The sequence below is a fragment of the Monopterus albus genome, unplaced genomic scaffold (genome assembly GCF_001952655.1).
Source record: "Monopterus albus unplaced genomic scaffold, M_albus_1.0 scaffold130.1, whole genome shotgun sequence".
Classification (NCBI taxonomy): Eukaryota; Metazoa; Chordata; class Actinopteri; order Synbranchiformes; family Synbranchidae; genus Monopterus; species Monopterus albus.
The window spans coordinates 334,028-355,835 of NW_018128010.1; the positions used below are offsets into that span (position 1 = coordinate 334,028).

General features: G+C 42.7%; 1 protein-coding gene across 2 annotated transcripts in view; it reads right to left on the reverse strand.

Moving 5' to 3' along the window:
- The window catches only part of LOC109967522 (T-lymphoma invasion and metastasis-inducing protein 1-like), a 42,450-nt gene that overhangs the window by 12,522 nt on the left and 8,120 nt on the right, over positions 1–21,808 (reverse strand). The window contains exons 1-14 of one of the 2 annotated variants that reach the window (XM_020613160.1): positions 21,626–21,757; positions 10,863–11,781; positions 9,428–9,884; positions 8,853–9,025; positions 8,402–8,626; positions 6,984–7,169; positions 5,783–5,929; positions 5,573–5,647; positions 5,016–5,186; positions 4,640–4,744; positions 4,064–4,145; positions 3,769–3,855; positions 2,865–3,077; positions 1,652–1,752 (exon numbers count right to left, since the gene is read on the reverse strand). In XM_020613160.1, coding sequence (XP_020468816.1) covers positions 1,652–1,752; positions 2,865–3,077; positions 3,769–3,855; positions 4,064–4,145; positions 4,640–4,744; positions 5,016–5,186; positions 5,573–5,647; positions 5,783–5,929; positions 6,984–7,169; positions 8,402–8,626; positions 8,853–9,025; positions 9,428–9,884; positions 10,863–11,771 — 2,931 coding nt within the window. In that variant the 5' untranslated portion in view covers positions 11,772–11,781; positions 21,626–21,757. Of the gene's footprint in view, positions 1–1,651; positions 1,753–2,864; positions 3,078–3,768; positions 3,856–4,063; positions 4,146–4,639; positions 4,745–5,015; positions 5,187–5,572; positions 5,648–5,782; positions 5,930–6,983; positions 7,170–8,401; positions 8,627–8,852; positions 9,026–9,427; positions 9,885–10,862; positions 11,782–21,625; positions 21,758–21,808 lie in introns of those variants that run through there. The other variant, XM_020613159.1, reaches the window with a different exon arrangement.

The following is a 21,808-nucleotide window of genomic DNA, read 5'->3' on the forward strand; positions in this document are numbered from 1 at the left end:
TGTCCACTTCACAAACACTGACACAGTCTGACTGAGAGCTGCTCCACTGCGAGGGACACGGTCGAATGCCTTCTCCAGATCCACGAAACACATGTGGACTGGTTGGGCAAACTCCCATGAACCCTCCGCCACCCTGAAGAGGGTATAGAGCTGGTCCAGTGTTCCACGGCCAGGACGAAAACCGCATTGTTCCTCCTGAATCCAAGGTTCAACTATCGGTCGAATTCTCCTCTCCAGTACCCTGGCATAGACTTTCCAGGGGAGGCTGAGGAGTGTGATCCCCCTGTAGTTGGAACACACCCTCTGGTCCCCCTTCTTAAAAAGAGGGACCACCACCCCGGTCTGCCAGTCCAGAGGCACTGTCCCCGACTGCCATGCAACGTTGCAGAGGCATGTCAACCAAGACAGCCCAACAACATCCAGAGACTTAAGGTACTCAGAGACTGAGTACCTTAAGTCTCTGGGTCCATATGTGATTATCCTAATTACTATTTATTAAGGGATATGATAAATCTGTGTATTAAAGAGAGAACAGATATAGTAGCAATGTGACAAGTCTATGATTTGAAGGACAAATGGGGTGACTGAGGATCTCACAATTCTTCCAATGAGCCCTAAATTGTAAATGGTACAATAAGAAATTGCATATCAATTAGGTGTTTTGATACGAGATCACCTCGTCTACAAGAAGCTATCATGCTTCCATTCCATGAGCAGGAGCCCAGTTGTGTTTGACATGAACCAGCTGCAGAGAGAAGATGCCACTGCTTTAAAAAATGCTTTCTTTAAATCTGAGATTCTGTTTTCACTCAGTGTGAGAAGAATGAGTCGCTTTGTTAACCAAAGCACTTCAATAGCAAAACAAAGGGTTTTTTCTTATCTCCTTGCTGCTCTGTGTTTTCTTTTGTAGTTGGTCTGTACACCGCCTGGCCACATTAAATAGTCCCACCTGTATAATTGTATGTATTTCAATACAACACTTCCGCCTTAACATCTGTGTTTATGAAGCTCAGGATGTTTCCATTTTTGGTGAAATTGTCAAATATATAAATTCAATTATGTTTATTATGGAGGTCATAGCTGAAAGGTATCATGTATGTAACTGTGGAGGATAAAAACACAGAGACATTAATGTGGCCAGGCAGTGTATATTCAATTAAAATTGAAATGAATACACTACCTGATCCTAATCATCACATATAATCAAGCAATTAGAATGCAAGCTTAGTCTAACACCCATCTATCTTGGCTGTTACTTTCAAACGACTACGTCACCTCGTCTCTAATGCACAAGATACACCTCATTCAATGCAGGTATATATTAATATGGTGCTCTCCTAGGTCTGATTATATCAGAAGCTTTGTCATGAAAGAAAAAGAGATTTGTATTGAGAAGCACAGGGTTACCACCTGGATAAAATAAACATGGACACTGCTCTGCTTTCCTAAACAAGAACAAACGAGCCAGGAACAGATGGTGCCTCAAACTGGGGTGAAGCAAACTGTTCTTAAGTGCTCTTGTCATAATAACACCGAGCTGAAGGGTTGTGGTGAGGGACAAAAACATTAAACAAGCAGGGGAGCGAGCACATCACATGAAAGACGTGCGGTCAGGTCTTTTCTGTGATGATACTAAATCAACTGTGCCTACCTTTCTGTACTTGTCAAATTCACTGAAGATCTCGGAGTCATCATCCAGGCTGTCTCCTGAGCTCTCCAGCAACAGTCCCACCCCGTCGTCCAGGATCTCCTCTATAACAAGCAACAGTCATGTATGAGCTTCGTGAAACACCATTTCTTAGTTTAAATCGGATGAATGTATTGTTCACAAGCACTAGAAGGTACATAAGAAATAATGTCAGTGCCTGAAGATTTAAGGCCTTTATCAAAGACATGCTGATTTTATCAAAATGATTTACAACGTGGGGCAGCAACACATGGCTGAGAGCCTCCTAGCTTCCCTAATTAGGACCCAGTAGATTCACCTCATTTGCATAAATGAAGCTGGTGTCATTAAGGACTCTGGTGACAAGTCTGTTCATAATAAAAGAAGAAGCAAAGTCTGAGATTTGTATGCATTTGCTTTTCTAACCCATTTTAATAACCACTGGTATAAAGCAGGGGTTTTCAACTGGTGGTCTGCGGCCCTGATCGTGCATTCGATAATGAAGTTTCAAGACATTTCCAGGTATTAATTAGCATTTGTGAATCACATTCATGCAAATATCTACTATAGTTTATAAAAGCCAAATGCGACTTTTAGGGTTAAAAGAGCACCCAGTCTATCCCCCCCCCACAGCAGTGGTCCTCATGTTAGTGGTCTATAGTTAGGGGGTCATCATTAGTTTTAAGTCCCTGGTATAATGTGAGTACAGACCAGCATGGTTGGTAAACTTGACCATACTATGAGCAGGTGATGGCTTTAATACACTGGACATGCTTTGTAGGAATTTGAGTTTTTATGTTAAACTTTTCTACTACTCAGACACCGCCTGACCACACTCCTCACACTGGACATACACGTCCATACATCAGATGACTAAGCAAATGCCATAATAGAATTTAAATGACTCCTTCAGGTGTGTGATCTCCATGCCGACCCAACAGCCATCCTCCTCCAATACACAAGTAGCAACCTTCCCTTATACTGCTGATCTGCCTGCTGCTTGAATTAAAAATAACTTTATCCAAAATTCTTTGATACCTCACATAAAGGTAATAATTCCTTCTTAGTAGGTCACAAAGAGGAACCTTTGTTATTACTCCTGACTAAAACAAACTCACTGGATGAATAGTTAAACTGGTGTGCAATAATTTAGATTAAAAGCCCTCAGATTCATAATTAAGCTGATTTCCTACATCACCTTGACTCTGGGAAAAGATGTCAGTGTAGAGATCTTCCTCTGCATCTGAGCGGCGTGGCGGCAAGAAGCAGAGCTGACGGCGGTCCACAGAAGGCAGGGTGTTGACCGTCAAAGCCAGTGATGCTTGAGAGAATGCCACCTTCATGTCAGAGAAGTTCAGACTGTGAGAGTCTTTTCCGTTGAGCTGAAGTATTTCATCCCCTGCATTTAGACCTACATAGTGAGAACACCATCAGCGCTGATTCACTTTACTGCCCGTCACACATCTTAAACATTTTTGACTTCCTCTAATGAGATGGTAACAACAATCTCTCAATTTTAGTGTTAACTGACCATTAAATTCTTAATTAAGATGTTGAAATGAAAACCAACTAACAACACAACTTTGTTAATCACCATTTTGTCGCAGAGCCATTTTTTTCCCTTTGTCTTTCCACAAGCATTTCTCTGTGCAGGTATCTCACTGTTTGCTGTGAACCATCGCTGCATGTGCTCTACCTGTCATATGACAACTCCAGCAGGACACTTTGAAATCACTCAGGGGTGCCACCGTGAAGCATCTGTGGTGAGGTGTCGTGTTCAGCTTCGTTCTTCACTAAGGCCAGTGAGAGGCAGTGTGGTTATGATTATAGTAATCAGTGCCCTTGAGAACTGCTGTGTTCTCCGAAACCTTCCCTGTCTATCGAATAAGCATGCACTAATGCATCTCTAAAAGAGAAGCAGTAAAGTTGTCTATTGACCTTTGATAGGGAAAATGCTCCATTTTTGACAACATGTAAAAGAATGGAAAAGTGGCTGATGCACCCCAGATTCTTTTCATTTTTATCTCATCAGCTGAGCTGTAGGGACACAGAGTGAACGACTCTGAAGTGAGTTCATTGGTTTGAAATAATGGGTAATGAACCTTTGGCAAAGGCCAATCCGCCTGCCTTCACATCAGTGATGTAGAGCTGCTGTACTCCGTCCTCCTCCACCACTGAAATGGAGAAACCTGGAGGAGGAGAAGAACAGACAGATCAGCAAGAAGAGGAGGAGGGAGAGAAGAGGGGCTCATAGAAAACACAGTACAAACAGGTCTGAAATAAACGTATTACACCTAGAACAACCACATCCCATATGAAATGACTGACTTCATTATAGCATTTAAACTTAAAACAACCTCATTATCATCAGTCTAGGATCATTTAAATGGGTCCTACCGTAGCCAATCATGCAGGATTCATCTCTGTCAAACTGGACTACTTTTGTTATTTTGGAGCAGAGCTCAATTTCTTTGTAAAGCTGTGAAGAACAAAAAGGAAGTCATTACATAAATCATGAAATAAAGTCCTACTATATTCATATTCTGGTGGGTGGATTATTGACAGCATGGAAAGAGAGTGTTAATTTTCTGTATTCTTAGACCCAGCAGCTCTAGCAGAGATTCTTAATGCTGGAATGGTCTATGATGTGTCAAGATTACGTGATGTAAATACAGAAGTCACTAGAGATATTTTTATTACGAGTCGCCATGAATAAATTGATGCTTTGGTGCAAGGGTCCTTTCCAGACAGGCAGTTCTCCAAGAAAACATGCAATCCAAAGGAAAAAAATAAAATGCAAAACCTATGAATAATTCACAGCGTAGCTGCACTTGCACTCTGTAGTGTTCTGCTTATTGTGATTCCTCACACATTCCAGTCTGATCACTACCATTTGTTTAAACCTGTTAATTGATCTTAGTGAGCTTGAAAAATCAGACGCACAAGACCACGTTCAAGCAGATGGTTACGTACCAAGTCGCACATGTCCTCCTCTGGTTTGGGAATGTAGAGTTGCACTTGGTTTTCAATAAGGAATCGGAGTCGCAAGTAGTGCTTGGTGGGATCGAGCTGGTGAGCCTGCAGGATAAGGGCAAAAAGAGGATTTTTACCCAGCATGATAACAATGAGAGATTTGAATCTTTTACAACAAAGTCAGACTTTTTTTCATCTGTCTGACTCTACAAAGCTGCCACTGTCTAGTTAAATGATGTCATAAGAGGCCAGACAGTAGCTTTAAATTTCAAAAGTCTCATGCATATGTCTTTAGGTGCATATGGCTTTATGCCTTTGCCATGCAAACATCATCGGAGTTAAACGTGAACCAGGTCTCGAGGTTGGACGCCGTTACCTTGCAGATGGTTTCCAGAACACACAGTGCCGACTCCCCTGGCTGGATTATGGTTAGCACCGGCTGGTCGTTTGGCAGACACACCCAGGAAGGGGTGAGGTGGTCAGGGACCCAGATGTCACTCTCTGTGCTGGGTCTTGGAAGGCTCTTCACTGTTCCTTCCTCACTTTTCTTCAAAAACATTAAAAGGTTTATTCAGTCAGATTAAATTCACTATGTTTTGTTGCAAAGTTTGATGATGATAAAAAAAAAATAATTGTTGCAAAGTTTGATGATGAAAAAAAAAAAAAATAATAATAATAATAATAATTTCGCCAAATTCTGGTTCATCCCATCTAAATGGCTACTGTTAATACACCTGCAGAGCCATTCCAATACACTTCCAAGGACTATAGTACGCTACTGTACAGGAGCTTAAAAGGAATTATTTTACAACAAAAAATACAACTTCCAGTGCCCGAGTAACTGTTCTAGCCTCTGGGCTGCAGCTGTAACAGCTTTAACTCTGGCCCACACTGTCAACTTGGGGAAACAAGAAACGAGCGATTCCTCCTTACTGTGTGTTCCTTAGCAGGATCAGCATATATGCCACCCACAGACTTTTTCAATGGCTTTTCACCATCAGCAAAGACCTGCAGAGACAAAATTGTCAAGGGGTCATAATTACTCAAGCGGAAACGTGGATGATAAATCCTTGAGGAAAAGGCAGTAAAGCCTTAGTGTGGTTAAAACAGTTTGATTAAACTGTTCTGAAACTTAAAAATGACCTGGTTGATAGTGGGATGGGCTTTTGTCTTTTTCTTTGAGGTAGTGTCCAGACCCCAGAGGGAGGAGAACCTGCTCTTGCGCTTGCTGCAGGAACGAGACATGGCCTGTGTTCGCCGCCTCACTCCAGTGTCTGTGCGAGCTGCCACCTGCAAAAACATAACAGCTCAGTCAGACACACCAAATGGGACATAAACAATCTGTCTGACCTCAAGTCACATCACATTTAGCAAAAATACGGCAACCTTTAATGGGTTTATAAACGCATTACAGCATAAGAACCCAACATGGGTTTAAAGTGGCTATAAAACTGAAAAGCCAAAGAAACACCCCCTTGAAGGGACTCGAGAACAAGACAGAGATTAAATTATTGGCTGCTGCTATAAATATGAAGAACTTCTTACCTGACTGGTTAAACAAAATGAAGAAAGGGGGGTCACGTGCCTTACTGTGATAAATGCTTAACATACAGATTAGCTGCCATCTGTGAAGCAGCAAGAGTAAAATGTCTTGGAAAAATAAACTAACCTAGCTAACCTCAACCTAGGCACTCATTTAGTCTTTTTGTTCTCTGCCCTTTTTGGACATAATGCTGCTACAGGTGTTCACTGAAGTGGAGATAAGCAAATCAGAGCAGAACGAGTTAAGAGGAGAGCTGTTAGAAAGTGTCTCTTTTGGTCGGCGTCCCACCCTGCGATCTCACAGCTCAAACACCCACTTGCTCTGCAGCACCTGCTCTCCGTGCTGGGCATTGGAAGCGGCTTTCACAGTTCCTTCCTCACTATTCTTCAGAAACATTAAAAAAGGTGAAGAGAAAAAAGTACCACAGTAGCCACCAATACATCTCTGGAAAAAAAAAGACACCAATGTATATTTTGGGGAGATGGTATTTTTCTCTGCTAACAACCTGAGGAAGCTCTAAATATAAGGGCAACAAGTGTTTAGGGACATACAGGTCACAGGGTTCATCCTTCCAACAGCTGCAGTTTATGTTGCTACAGTATACTTGAGCTTAGACGTTGGTGCCTCAAATACTCACTGATTTAAAAATCACACTTATGAAGCCTCCAGTTAAATGCATAAAAATGTAAATATATACTAACATATGATGTTATGTAAAAGTGCATCATGACGATACTTGATAAATGCAGATTAAAAATAGGGTATTTAATAAACATGACGAAACAACATGGGGATCTTTACCAGTGCATGAAAGGAGGAGACGGAGAATATACCCAGCCGGCCCATCGCCAGCTTAGTGGGGCGAGAGGCAAAGGCCAGTAGGCGTTTGGGGTTGGGTAGCTCTCCGCCCTGGAGGCTGGCCAGGTAGCACCTGAAGCGGAATAGATCCATGTGAAACTGCTCCAGGTTCTGCTCCCACAGGAAGATCTGTGAGGGACACAATAACACATCCAGTTAATTGTTCATCATTGTCAACTTTAGACCAAGATCAAGATCATCTCCTCCTCTCGCCCAGAAGCTCTTTTATGACTTTGCTCAAGGTTTTGCCAATCTGTGCTTTCGGTGCCTAATGGTTTGGCGTTTACTAGGGCAGTAGAGCAGGATATTGTAATTATTTACTGGGCCATCCCCTCCCAGTCGCAGTCCTACACTGGTGTATTGAAGAGGCGTCCAGCGCCAGGGCAGAGGGCTCTATATCGGTGCCAAGTTGCCCAGAGACAAGCAAGAAACAATACTGCGCATTCCACTGGCAGATAGAGGCTGGGAGCATTCAGCTTTCTAAGGAGCAGGCCTACATCCATTCAGCTCTGCACAATGTGAAACCTGACACAGCTCCAACAGAGCACCACCAAAGTGACTAAACAAAAGGCATTTGAGCTCCCTTCTTTGTAAACAGACCTATTAAAGACAATATGAGCTTTGAAATTAATTGACAGAATGGCAGGCTATCAGCTGGTGCCAACAACACATAAAAAAAAAACCAATCCAGTGGCCAAAAGATGTGTCAGCAGCCTCTAGCGGATGATACTGTGAGATGTTACTTAATCTCCTCATGCCCGTCTCTGCTTCTTTGGCAATCTCCTGTTTCTTTTTATTAGAAAAACCGATACTGAAATGCCTACTTGCATGTGATACTTGTAATTAAGATAACGATATATAATTTGAATATGTTCTGAAAATAATACTTGTCATTTTCACAAACTGTGGACCAGTATGAGAAACATCTTCAGTACTACAGCAGTTTTCTTCTTAAATGAGGCGAACATTCATCCAGAAACAGATCTGCTGCTCTTTGAGGTTTAACAGTTGTATCAACAGTCACAAAAATCAATAGTGTGAGTCTGATGGCAACAGTTCTAGTGTTGATGTAATAAGCCTAGAATGTGAGTTTCTCTGCTACTTCACTAAAGCAGTGACCGACATAGCTTGTCCACGGCCTTTTATTAATACCACCTGGTTTGTTGTTGCTTATTAGATTAGAAAGGTTTTAAATAGTTGATACAACACAAGCGTTACTTTCATCCAATAAATGTATAAAACTTGGAAAAAAAAAAAAAAAAAGATTTTCTAAGTTTGCTTGCTATTCCCCGACTTCCACAGAGAACCAGGATAATACTAAAAATCTCTACTCTGGCTTGAGAGAGTAGAATGAAACCTACCTGATCCAGGATAGTCTTCCTCTTCTTGGAGTCACTGACAGCAGACAGTTGCATGTCTCCCATCTTCTTCATCTTCTCATCCATGTCTATCTTCTGCTCCAGCTTCTTGATCTCAGCGCGGAGCAGTCGCACCGTGTCTTCTCTGTGGTGCTGGCGGGCAATGGCGGCGGCACATGCTGAGTGGATGGCTGTGATCCAGTTCTCCAGCTCTGTCTGGCTGCAGGTCTGCGTAGGGACAGACAGCGAAAGGTCAAGAGGTTAAACAGCACACCAGCTCCTCAGTATTCAAAATACAGTTTTGCTTATGCTGTGTTGATTCACTGCTAATTATATGTAATAGCAAATGAGAATGAGGGCATGTAAAGACAGTTCATACAGGGCGAGATAATGTTTACCCACAAGAGAATTTGCACTTACTCACAGACCATATGGCATTCAAAGCCTGTTTTACCTGGAACAGAAAAGCATCTCCCAGGGAGTTGCTGAGACAGAACACAAAGTCCTTTTTGGGGTGCTCAGGTACAGCCTGGACAATACTGTTCTCTACCCAGATGGCATGCTTGGGGATACTGTTGTTGTCAATCCCTGAACGGCCATCAGTCTCATAGAAGAACAGAGTGCAACCTGGAAAACCAAAACAAACTATTTACATTTGCAGGTCCCAGTCTCTAGGAAAGCATAACGATGATGCTGACTTGTTCTTTAAAAGCCAGATTTGCTCATGCAATTTAATTCTGCACTCCAGTGGCCAACATTAAGAAGTGCAGCATGTCTGCTTATCAGCAAGGGAGGCATCATAATCATTAGAATACTGACTTGCTTCCTTGCCCACTCATGTGGCATAACAACTGATGTGTTTTGTGTCATGCTTGACTTGTATTGAGCCTATTTGAAGGTTAGATTGTAAGTATTTCTGCATAAGCTACTGTATGTCAGCAAAAAACTAATCATCAGAAGTGTGAGTGATTGGGGTGTATGGACTCAGATTCTGAGAATAAATGTTATGGACACACTGAGGACATAAACCTTTCAGGGACACCCAGTAGCTCTTCCACTTGCGCCTCGTGGCTGACTCCACTTTCTTGCTCTTCTTATGTACGAGGAAGTTCTTGACGGCAAGCCTGCCAGCTTTGCGCACCATCCCCTGGGCGATGCTGAGTAATGGGTCAGACTGGTAGGCGGAGCTCATACTGCTCTGCTCATCACTCAGGGCAGACCCCGCCTCCTCCAAGCTCTCTGTCTGGCAGGAGCTCATCTCCAGTTCCTGGCGAAAGTTCTCATACACACCCTGTACACACTCGTTGGCCCCACCGCCACTGCTGCTGCCACTGTCGCTGCCGGCGAACATGCCTCTGCCATGCGCCAAGCACACGGAAAAGGAGGCCGACATGGTCTTATAGCGTCGGGACTGGTGCTCTGCTTCCACTGTCACCCCATCGATTCCACTGTCCTCGTACTCACTGCCCTCCCCAGCTGTGACATCCTACGTCGCAACAGAAGCACAAGACAGGTGAGATAGTGTGGCATCCACAGTTTCTTCCTCACTGGCAAGGCAGACATTTAACAACTCCTACCCTGACTGACAACTAGCCTGTCTCTGTAGATAGAGGACAGAGCCACTGTAAACATGTTGCAAATCTGTGGCTACAGAGGCCCGAGTCTGTAGGGTCCTTAATCCTGAGGTTCTGCTCAAATTTATTTACTCACAACAAAGCATCTACTGACTACAGTTTGCCTTTCCTGTGGCACCAGAGTCTCTGCCCCCTCCTACCCACGTGGCCAAATGCTTAGGGGAGATGAAGGGAGCTGCACCGAGCTTGGTATCTCCATCTGGTCACATGTGACAATCATGCGCTCCAGACCTCCATTCACACGGCTGGTGATGCCCCGTAGTGACAAGGCCACCATACACGTTTTGCTGCTGCACTCTTCCACAGGGCTCTCACCTCATTATCATAACAAAAGATGGAAGTATTTTAAAACAGGGAGTGTCTTTAAACTCTGCTCCCCCATCCCACCACTGCAGTCTCCTCTCCCAGGAAAAGCAACCGTTTCATCAGGAAACAACACACCGTTCCCCTGACACAAGCTTTCTTTTTACACCTCATCAGTTTCAGCAGCTTATTATCTGTGAGGTGAATGCAGCAGAGAAAACGCTCAGACAAAATGGGGGGAAAGAAATGAATGAGGGGAGCCGCCTTATTAGTAATGCCACCAGACTACATTAAGATTCTGTACAGATTTTCATGGTCTGTCCAGGGAGCACAAAAGACACAGCTTCAACAGTTCAGGACCCTGACATATTACTAACTTAAGAGAGCATCATACAGACATATAGCGTTTACATAATGCTGGCTGGGAAAATTAGTTGTTGTTTTCTATGAATTGTGTCGCATTTAAAATTCAATTTGAATTAATGGTGTAAAAGGTCAACACAAAGTAAACTTGCTCTATATTTTACCTGTATTGTCTGCGCCCTCCTGCCCTGCATACTGGCACATATGGTAGCTTGGTGGCTGTTCAGGCCTTCTGACAGGCAGTGGGAACGCCGGCAGGGAAGGGTGTATGCACTGTAGGTGCTCCCATCCTCCTCTGACAGGGAGAGCATCTTATCCTCGCCCTCCCTGATAGCCCTGTTGGCCTCGTGCCACTTGGCATAGCGGCCGCTGGGTTGCCTGCGGGCAAGGCTCTTCTGGCTGTACAGCTCATCCAAGGAGTTCGCCCTGTCAGCGGAGACTGTCGGGCTACGCCGCAGGTGGCCTTTGAAGTCACTGAAGTCTCTTTCCTTGGCTGTGCCTCTTATCTCCTCTGTGCTGGTCAGGTGCTCTTGGCTGAGGTCGGACAGAGAGAACTCCAGGCTGTCATCTCGCCACATGTCTGCAGATTTGGACCGCTTTTTCTTGAAGCTGACAGTCTCCTTGGAGCCATCCTGTGTTTTCTGGAGATACGTGACCTCGCCCGTGTACTCATCTTCATCCTGCAGCTCCTCTGCAGTGGGGCCAGGTAGGGTTATGCACATTGTAGTCATGTGCACTGACGGATTGGCCAAGTCACTGTGAAAAGACACAGGCCGTAGATTCATGGCCACACGGTCCACCCAAATGGGGCTTCCAAAATCTGGGAGGATATTAGTCTCATTGAAGGGTTCCAGGCCACTGTCAGTCAGGGACTGAGGGATGCTGGGGGTGCTACTTGAGCGGGTGCTCGTCTCCGAGTTCCTGTGCTCTATTTTCCCTGATGAAGCATGTCGCGAGCGTCTGGACTGCTTGTTGGAAATGCGAAGAGACCGAGACATGTGCTTACGTGACAAATAGCCATGTTCGTTACTGTAGAGGGCATGGTCCCCATTCTGGCTCTCAACATTTCCCATGGTTCATAGTCTGAATGGAAGAGAAGAAAACAGTTGGAAAATTAATTATTTAATTCCAATTATTTATACTGATGATGTTGATGTTTAATATTGGCTTGTATTATAGAAATCTGCAGCTGAAAGGGAAATTTACAGTAAATACTATGATTTGTGTCCTTTGTGGCCTCTCTTTTGCTGTTGTGTGAAAAAAGAAATCATCTGTCAAAAGTAATTTTGCATGAGGATTTATGAAACAACCTCTCTGATGTGGAGGATCACATTGTCTATGAAGGCACACATCATAAACCTCCATTTCACATCAAGTTGCTTCATTCTAAGTTGTACATCAAGTCCTTAGCAAAGTCCCTGTAGGAAATTCTAAATGACATGAAGTTGTCAAAACACACACACACACACACACACACAATGTGATATGAGCACAATGGCCCCAGCTATGCCTGCTAAGTAGAGCTAGCTATTTGGCACGTGGGTCATCACATCTCCAAAAACATCAGAGAAATAAGGAACGCACAACAGTAAAGTAAAGATAACTAAACTCTGGTTTATTGTGCTGCTTCATTTCTCACAGGACGGTACCCCCGTATTGTACATCTTATCACGTAGCCCATAGAGTTATTTTCTCACCTGAAAAACAATAAAAACGTAATAAAATGGCATAATAACAGTGAGCACAATGCCCCCAGCTATGCCTGCTAAGTAGAGCTAGCTATTTGTCATGTCGGTCATCACATCTCCAAAAACATCAGAGCCAATTTCTAATTGGCATTATTTTGATTGACTGACCACATATTCAAAAACTCAGTTATTTCCTCACCTGAAAAACAATTAAAACGTAATAAAATTGCATAATAACAGTCCTAGGTTGACAATTATGACATCTTTGAACCTGAACCTGCCACAGTGGGCCAGTGACTTCATGGAAGTTTCATGCGGTGTCGCTGTGACAACCTGCTACACTGCAGGGACTATCTGCAGTGGAAAGCAAAGCACTTAGTTCCAAAAGCGAGTCGAGTCGAGTCAAGTCAGTACCAGGGTTATTTCCTCACCTGAAAAACAATTAAAACGTAATAAAATTGCATAATAACAGTCCTAGGTTGACAATTATGACATCTTTGAACCTGAACCTGCCACAGTGGGCCAGTGACTTCATGGAAGTTTCATGCGGTGTCGCTGTGACAACCTGCTACACTGCAGGGACTATCTGCAGTGGAAAACAAAGCACTTAGTTCCAAAAGCAAGTCGAGTCGAGTCAAGTCAGTACCAGGTGGTGGAAAAGGGGCTTAAGAGCACAGCCACAGCCTGAGTGAACATGAGTTATTCAGAGCTGAAGTGAACCCTCCATATAGTGCTGTCATTGTCATCTGTTCTCAGAATCAGGAGTTTTACCACAGTGCACATTTAAACCCCATCTACCTGCCTCTAGGGTGGACAGCCTGCTCCAAACAAGGTCCTGTTCTATGCCTGGGACCATCAACACATGGGACAGAACAGTAACTAACCACGCTGACTGTTCAACCTCCTAATGTGTGTCCTTCTTTTAGAACAGACCCTTTGGGGTGCACCGTTTGTCTGCGTGTCACTGACACAGATGAGTGGGAGCATAACCCTCTGCTGCTACAGGCACGGCGAAGGGCGTTACATAAACTGGAGCCAACCCCGTTTTTCTACCTCATGTTGCTCTTTCCCCTCTTCATTCTGCTCACTCATCGCTCCTCACTGGTACTGCAGTGAACAATGCTTGATGTTGAAATCATTGATACGTCATATAAAGCTGCTGCTCATTGCCTCTTTCATTCAATCCTGTTTGGCAAAGGAAAACACCACAGAAGAAAATCAGGAGGGACAAAACTATGAAATGCCACTGAACTCATTAAAAGAAATGAGATCCATTGAGACACCCAAACATGCTTTCAAAATGCTAGCAGAGACTTTACACCAAGGGCTACTTTGAGGTGTGTTTTTGTCCTTTACTATGTGATCCCACTGCCCCTTTTTCATATGTGCAAGATGAAAATTTAATGGCAATGTAATGTCATTCCTTGAGAGAAACAAAATGTCCATTGTGGTTTAGCCCTGACTGCATCAGAATGTGACTCTGTGAAGCCTTCAGAGCCTCCATAAAACTGTAAACACAATAAAATAAAGCCCCACAAGAACCTCTCTTACAGGCTGAACAGCCAGTATTTATGGATGACATTTCTGCCATTTATAGGGCTTTAACCTGTTGCTGAGCTGAATTTGCTAATGTTCTCAGTGGCTTCAATGTTAATATGATGTGAAAGATGCTAGAAGTTAATTAAGGCTGTTTCAAGCAGACACGAGGGGCTTGAGGAGCAGAAGATGTCGATTCCTCAGTCAGTGCATTTAAGGCAACCCATCGAGTGGTGACCTTGGATTTTATACCACAGCCTCATTTATTCAGGCATGAAATGTGTGAGCCAGCTGGTCATCCAATATGCTGTAATGAACACAAATATTTTAACACTGTTGGAGTGCAACAAAGGCCCCTGCTGTACACATTTACCTCTCATATGAGCAGTCCTGTTTAAATAAAAAAAAAAAAAAAAAAATTCTGCATCAAAGCCTTACAGTGTTTCCATCTGTCTCTTTCTATTGCAAATAAACAACTGTTCAGAAAAAAAACTTACATGAGCGCAAAGTCAAATGAGTGGTCCAACACAGGCCACCAACATATAATAAACAGGGACAACAAATCTAGGCAACGTTTTAACAATACAGCTCCTTGTTCAATCTGGAGTAAGAACATTCTTTTTAATTTATAAAAAGGAGGGCACAGGGGTCTTTACAGTAAAATATTTCTTGCAGTAGAATGCACAATGAATCATCAAGCTTCTTTTGCCTATATCAAAAAGATGGCAGAACACAGAGTGGCTCTGAACATGATTTCCACAAAAGCTTTAAGAAATAAGAACAGACAGTCCAGAGGCTGACCCAGAGAATAAAAAAAACATGGCTTTCCAATTTTGAAATACAGTGATATTACAGTTTAATGCATTTGAAAACGAGGTTAAAATGGCTACAAGTCCCCAACATTATGTCCTCTCCAGCTGGAATTCTGCTGCTTCACAGAATCCATCATCAGCTCTTTATTAATACATGAGGAAGAAATGTCAGTGTTGGAAAAGATGTTCTGGACCAAATACCAGGCAAACCCACATTAGGAGCATAGTGTCCCAGTCTCTGTCCTGTATCATTGCTATCATGCTTCATGCACAAATAAATGGAAGCCACCAGTTAGACTGGAAAATGCTGCCCATATTTTGGCGGTGTGAGGATACAAAGTGGGTCACCTCTCATTTTCAAAGTGCCGCACAAGAGCACAAGACAGCAGGACTCAGAGGATTCATCTGTTACAAGCCCTTAATGAAATACATAACCACGGGAGATTCCATCCCCCCACAGATCAGACAGAAGAATGGGTTTATTGTGACTGAAGACTTGAGGGGAAAGCACAGAAACTCACCACAGCTAACACCACTTGGGGAAGTTGTGAACAGTCACTACATGAAAAGCATTAAGCATCTGATGGGCATAAAATCCAGCTTTCAGGGTAAGAGAATTAAGGTGCAGCACTTTCATTTTGTAGTCACCACTCAGAGCTACACAAAAATGCTAAATGTCCAAAAACATTATTTTATATTATACAATGTTTTTTCCTCTTCTTTTACCAGCATCTGTTTCATTCCCATAAGAGAAATGCTGATTTTTTTTATTCAGAGTTCTGCAGATATGCTTCCACCCAAGCCTATAAAAAGTATTAGTTACTGTTGGAGACGGGCTAATACGTCTTCAGTTCTCATGATATTACAAATTAGCACAAAGAAAAAATGTTGATTAAAGCTGAAAAGGTTTTCACTTTGGTTCTGTCCCCGGTAGACAGTCTGGATTTATGGTGGGAAAGACTTCACTAGAACTTAACACCAGTGTGACAGTATTAAATGTCACATTCTGATTTATGCCAAAACCACTTGATTTCACAACAGTGCAGATGATATTTTAAACCGTTTTGGAGGGGTGGCGATCACATTTCCATTCTATGCACTGTGGGATTTTGCCATCCCTGAAATATGTGACAGGTAAATTTAAGGTTGTTTTGTTAGTAACGGCACATATTTGACAAATACTTGTGCGTGTTGGAACAGGAACAAGGAAAAAGTGCCCTCACCCCCACCTGCTCTTCTTTAGATCCCTAAGGACAAAACTGTCATGTCGCTTTCATCATTTGAGGAAAGGAAACTTTTTGCTCAAGGTTATGTGTGCTCAAGGTGGGAAACACCTGGTCACACATTCCTACACTCATGAACTTCATTTAAAAAAACAGGACAGTACATTAATACACCAGACAAATCTGAAGATAGCTACACAACCCACTGAAATAACACATAATGTGACAGAAGGAACAATTAAATCGAGCTTCATCTAGATTTCGACTGTTGCTCTCGTTCTTGCAAACACAGTCCTCTCATTTAACCCAGCTACAAACATGCACTGGGTGAACTAGTTACAAAACCCTGTCATCTGAACACTCCAGCCTCTACAGATAACACAGGTAGTTACCACTGACAGAATGCTCTCAAGACAGCCCACATTTCCCCACCGATATGCTTCTGTTTCAATAGAAGCACCAAACAGCAATGTTCTCATGACACACATTTGTGCTCCCCGAGTGTGATCAGCTGTGTTTAAAACTCTGCCAGGCCTGAGGGACATTTAACATCAGCAATGCATGTGTCCCCTTTTCAGACAGTGGTGAGGAATAGTCACACCACAGTAGAACTTATCTGGGATGTTGCCGAACTAAACTAGTACCTCTCCCAGTCTTCACTTAATGGCTAAAATGAAAACCAACACTTTTTTTTCCTGGCTCTTAAGTAGACTTTACCCAGCTCCCTAGTACAAAGTCGTTAAAACCGGAAAAACACAAATATCGGATAGTGAAGAAAAACAAATAGTCATTTACAATGAAGACGCCAACAAAAATCTCTAACTGGGGACATGATGAGATTCAAATACTTCTGTCATTAAGAGCCGGCGCTTAATTCATCAGACAAATTTAAGGCACAGCAAGAAACTCATTGTTCCACCAAACCAGAAACCGGTTACATGACTGCGCCATGTCCCGCCTCGTGCACACTCTTGAAACTGTAAAGTAATATTGGTCTGAACAACTGTAGTCTTTTTTATTTTCCATTTGCAATTCTGTAACAACTGCATTGCCTCAGCAGCAGGGGAAGCATCATTACACATACAAAAAAAACAACATGCTTCAGCACCAACAAGGGCAGACGGTGAGCTGAATTACCCAGTTACTTTCATATAGCTTCAGAACTGATTTAATGTCTCAGAGGACAGCAGCAAATGCTGCTGCTGTGTGCAACCTGTCTGACCCCTGTCACGAGAGGCTCAGGCGGTCATCTGTTAGGGGACTTTAGTTATTTTAGGAGTCTTTCGATGGATGCCGGCACATATCAAGCAGAATAATGGCTGACAGTACAGTACAGCTGGTGCAAGACCTGCCAGGACAGCAGCTACCACTGATCAGTGTAACTACTTTAGGTAGCCCTGCAATGGGATACTTTGTCTGAGAGTGTTTCATGCTAGGCCATGTAGAACATCTCCAGTATTTTTTGTTACAGCTAAAATGATGGAATAGTTTCGTGATGTAGCCTAAACCTAATTTAGATTACAGGAAGTGACTGATTTCAGTTATTTTGTCCAAAGGGTGTGCTACCAAATATTAAGTTCAAGGTGTCAATAATTCTGTCCTGTCCATTTTTGGAGTTCTGTGCAGAATGGATCAGATTTGGCTTTTTGTGTTGTTTCAATGCAACCAAAAGAAATAAAGTCTGTGACTGCAACGGTTTTCTGGGAGAGGTGGCGTGTTAAATGACAAAAATGCAGGGGTACCAATATCTTTGGCCATGATGACTGTGGATCCAATGGTGAGCACATCTACTGTCTAAATCTTTCCCACACTGACTGAAGATGTTGTGCCAGAACGCTTACACCTTTAATGCCAGCAATTTCCTTGTCCAGAGGGTCACAACCTCTCACACTACATCCTGCTTCCAGCTGTTTAGCTCCTTTGAAGTCCTTAAACAGCTGGTAATTGGAGGTATACGGGAGCCAAACACCTCTGTTAGGGGTGGGATGGATACAGGCTGTGGTTTTGGTGAGTCCTCTGACTACACTTCTGTGGTGGAAAGGATCTCTGATCTCTGGTTTTTAATCCGTTAAAGGGAGAAGGGGGATTTCTGTTAAAACTACAGTCTAGTATATGTCACCCAAAATGATTAGAGCATTTAACAATACATCTGTACAAGTTTCTGGTATTACCACACATCAGCTCTTAATTGTTTACTCAAATAACGGCTTGCTTAGATTAAAAGGCAGCTGATAGCACTGTTGGAAATATTTATCCTCAGAAAAGCTCAAGGCCCCTTTATCACCTCTGATTCATACTTTAGTGTTCTGTCATCTTCCTTTTGATTCCTACCTTGCTTGCTTTTAGATCCGCACATCTATTGTTAGATATGCATTTAATGCTAAACCCGGGTCTCAGCTAAGCGCTGTACTCATTTAATCTGATTTAGATGCAAGTAAAAATGTAAAAGTAAATCATCAAGGATCACACAAGAATTCAAGAGCAACACTTAAATGTTTGTGATGGGGTTCATAAAAAAAAACTGAAATGAAAACAACTGCAGCTGCTGTCACAAAATATTACAAACTCAATTAGCAGAAACTTTAACAAGCTGACCTTCTCATGGCCGTTAATGGTCACAGTCTCCCCGGACTACATGGAGCTTCTGGTCTGTCTTTGAATGCTTCACATTCCAGACTTACAAGTTGATTCTCCACAGTCTGACTCCAAACACACCCAGTAATTTCCCCTCACACAAGGAGTGCTTGACAGATTTACGATTATAGATTTGTGATCAGCAGTATCAGTGGTACCACTCACCGGTTACCAAGATCTCACCTGGTGTTTCGCAGGGTATCTGTTGCAAAGGCAAGCTGGAGCATGCACCAGGGAATATCATCCACTGAGCACTGGCACGGGATAATGTTTATGATAAACAGCTGTGAGTTGAAATACCAGAAACATTTAGGCAAAAGGAAACTATATGCATGAGAACACTACACTGGGGGGGGTAATCAAAGTAATCAAGTAATCAAAATTTAGGCAGAATGTTTTGCATAACAGAAATTTAATGTCAGAAGGAGATGAAAATAATCCTTGCAATTTCCTCTGCACACTTTAAATGAGCACTGTATACAATGTTCAATCAAATGCCCCGTTCTTATTCAGTACACCAGCGATACCACAAAAACAGCACTGAATAGATGTCGTCTTCAGACCAGAAGCCAGTGCACTGCTGAGCTGAGCCATTCACCTACCAAGCTCACTATGGCAGCTGCCTCGTCTTTGCCTGAATGTCCCTTTGCTAGCAGCAGAATGACCACAATGTGGACAGCACAATAAGGACACAGAGTAGCTGCAATCCTGGATAGGAAATGTTTTTTTTTTTTATCTGATTCACTCAGGAGCTTCTTCCACTAAGCCAGTCATTTGCTTCCAGGTCAGTGAGTGGGAATACGAAGCACAGCTCCACAAATACAGACACACACAATCTAAACTCTGCTCAAAAAACCCATCTGGGTCAATGTCAAGGCCCATGTCACTTCGACTCCAATATTAATGAGCAGGGAGTAAACATTTAAGGTTACATTTCAAATAGATCCTGGTAACGTAGATAATGACAGATCAAACTGTTGCTAAACTCATCCTGGAAGTAAGAACAGGTTTCAAAATAAAGTTCTCAAAAATAAAATGTGTGCCTCTTTTGACGGTTTTGTTCTTTTGTCAGTTACTTGCAAAGTTTACATGGATCCATCCAAATCATATCTCTGGACTGAGGCCATGAGAAGTCATCCCTGAGCACTAAACATGATCCACCCAAACCATAAGACCTCCCTGCTGTGGTGCACTGAAGCAGAGCCAGATCTTGACACACAACTACACAAACATGGGTTTAAAAAAAAAAAAAAAGCTTCTGCTTCCTTCATGCAGTCCTGATCAAAGTTTCAGATACACGGCTCTTCTACTGCCTCGTAGTAAAACGTCATTTAGAAAGCCATATTTCAGCTGGGGTCTACGACCTTCATCCAAGTTGTAAACTCAACGTTTGCACAAAAGTGCCATGCAGGGAGATATTTCATCGTAGAAGAGGTACTCTGCTGCTTTGCTGTAAGACTAGTTCATTAGCTTAATTTCAGTTAATGTCAGTCCTATGTACATAGGAATAAAATGATCATGCCGATGTAATCCAACTTAAAAAACAACTTGTCAATATTGGCCAAACACATTTATATGATGGGGTCTCAGTTTTTCATAAGACAAAATATTAAACAAAGTTCTGAGAAAGGAAATAACTTGCAAAGTTAAAATAATGATCAATCAGTTAATTTCACTCCCTACACTGTTTCTTCACACACACTCTGCACCCCCAGTGTTCAGCTACAGAAGAAAACTAATAGGAGTAAAAGTCAAAACAAAAATGCAGCCAAGTGCAGTGGAAAAAAATCACAGTCTGCCTGTACCGTCGTGCTTAATTCTGCTTTGTATAATGTCTAATTTTTATAATAAGGTGAGTATCTGAGAGGCCACTTGATCTCTAACGAACTCTGGCTTGTAATTCTACAATATAACCTTTGTTCCACTGCACACTGTGCCTTTCAATTAACTGAAGCTTATGACATAAGACCACACAAACCAATCAGTGATTACAATTACTTTCCTGTTTTGTTAGGGCAAAGTCAGATTGAGGACAAGGGTCCACATGAATGTAATTTTAATATTAACATTAAAAGAACTCAATGTTTGTGTCTTTTAAAAAGCTGGCTTTGCTCCAGTCACAACAGGAGCAGTGTCAGGACTTACAAGCCTGGACGATGGAGACTGGCCCCCTGTCCTGCAAAGCCTCAAGCAGTCAATGCATTTCCATAACTATGACACCAGATGACCACTTCTCGCGCCTCTCCCCACCACAGGAGTCACACAGCAGCTTTCAAACACAAAGCAGGAATTTTAAATGAACTCACACACCATGAAGTCCTCAGCCCCCCTCAGGATGCGCTCTGGGAATTCTCCTTGACTGACCATCTCCACATTTGCAATTCATCATCTTTCTCTCAGCATCACAAAACTGCCACCGCCACCAACGCTTTGTCATTACAATGTCACATACACAAGCTGCATTGTTTACGCTTGGCAATGAACAGCGAGAAATACAAAGGCTCACTGCCTGCAGTTGCAGGTAGACTGAAAAAAAGTCAGCTGGACTTGTAGGTAAAGGAAAAAGTAGGTAAAGTTGGGCTGTACACAGGAGTGACACAGGTACAAACATGAGGTGGAAACCCCACCCTAAACACAGGCTGTGTAGACCCAAGAATATCATTATTACACCCAAAAATACATTAAATTATAGGATTAGAGCATGGGAATGCACACGCTGATAGAAACTAAAGAGAAAGCTGCATACAAAGATAAGAAACCCTAAAAATAAAAACCTCAAAGCCACAACCTGACTTATGAGAGCTTTGGTTCCATTTGGAAAATTTAACTTTACTCGCAAATATAATGAAACCTATGCTTTTAAGCCATGCATCGACTCAGTGTGTGTGTGTGTGTGTGTGTGTGTGTGTGTGTGTGTGTGTGACTAAAGCTGGTGCTATTTAGCACATCTTCTGGAAGGTGGGAGGTCTGGGGCTGCAGAGCCATTTGTCTCTCTAAAACATCTGCTAAAACAGAAGCCAACACAATGACTTACCTTATCATGTACTTCCATGAAGTATAACTTCTGCTTGGTTTCCCCCCACAGTAGCCAAGACAAATCCCACTCATCACTAAGGGGGAAATTTCAAACTCCAAAGGAGGGGTGAGTTCATGAGTTCATTCCTCCTGCAGGTCCACAGCAGACTGACTCCTAGATGCTAGGATGAATTGAAGAAGG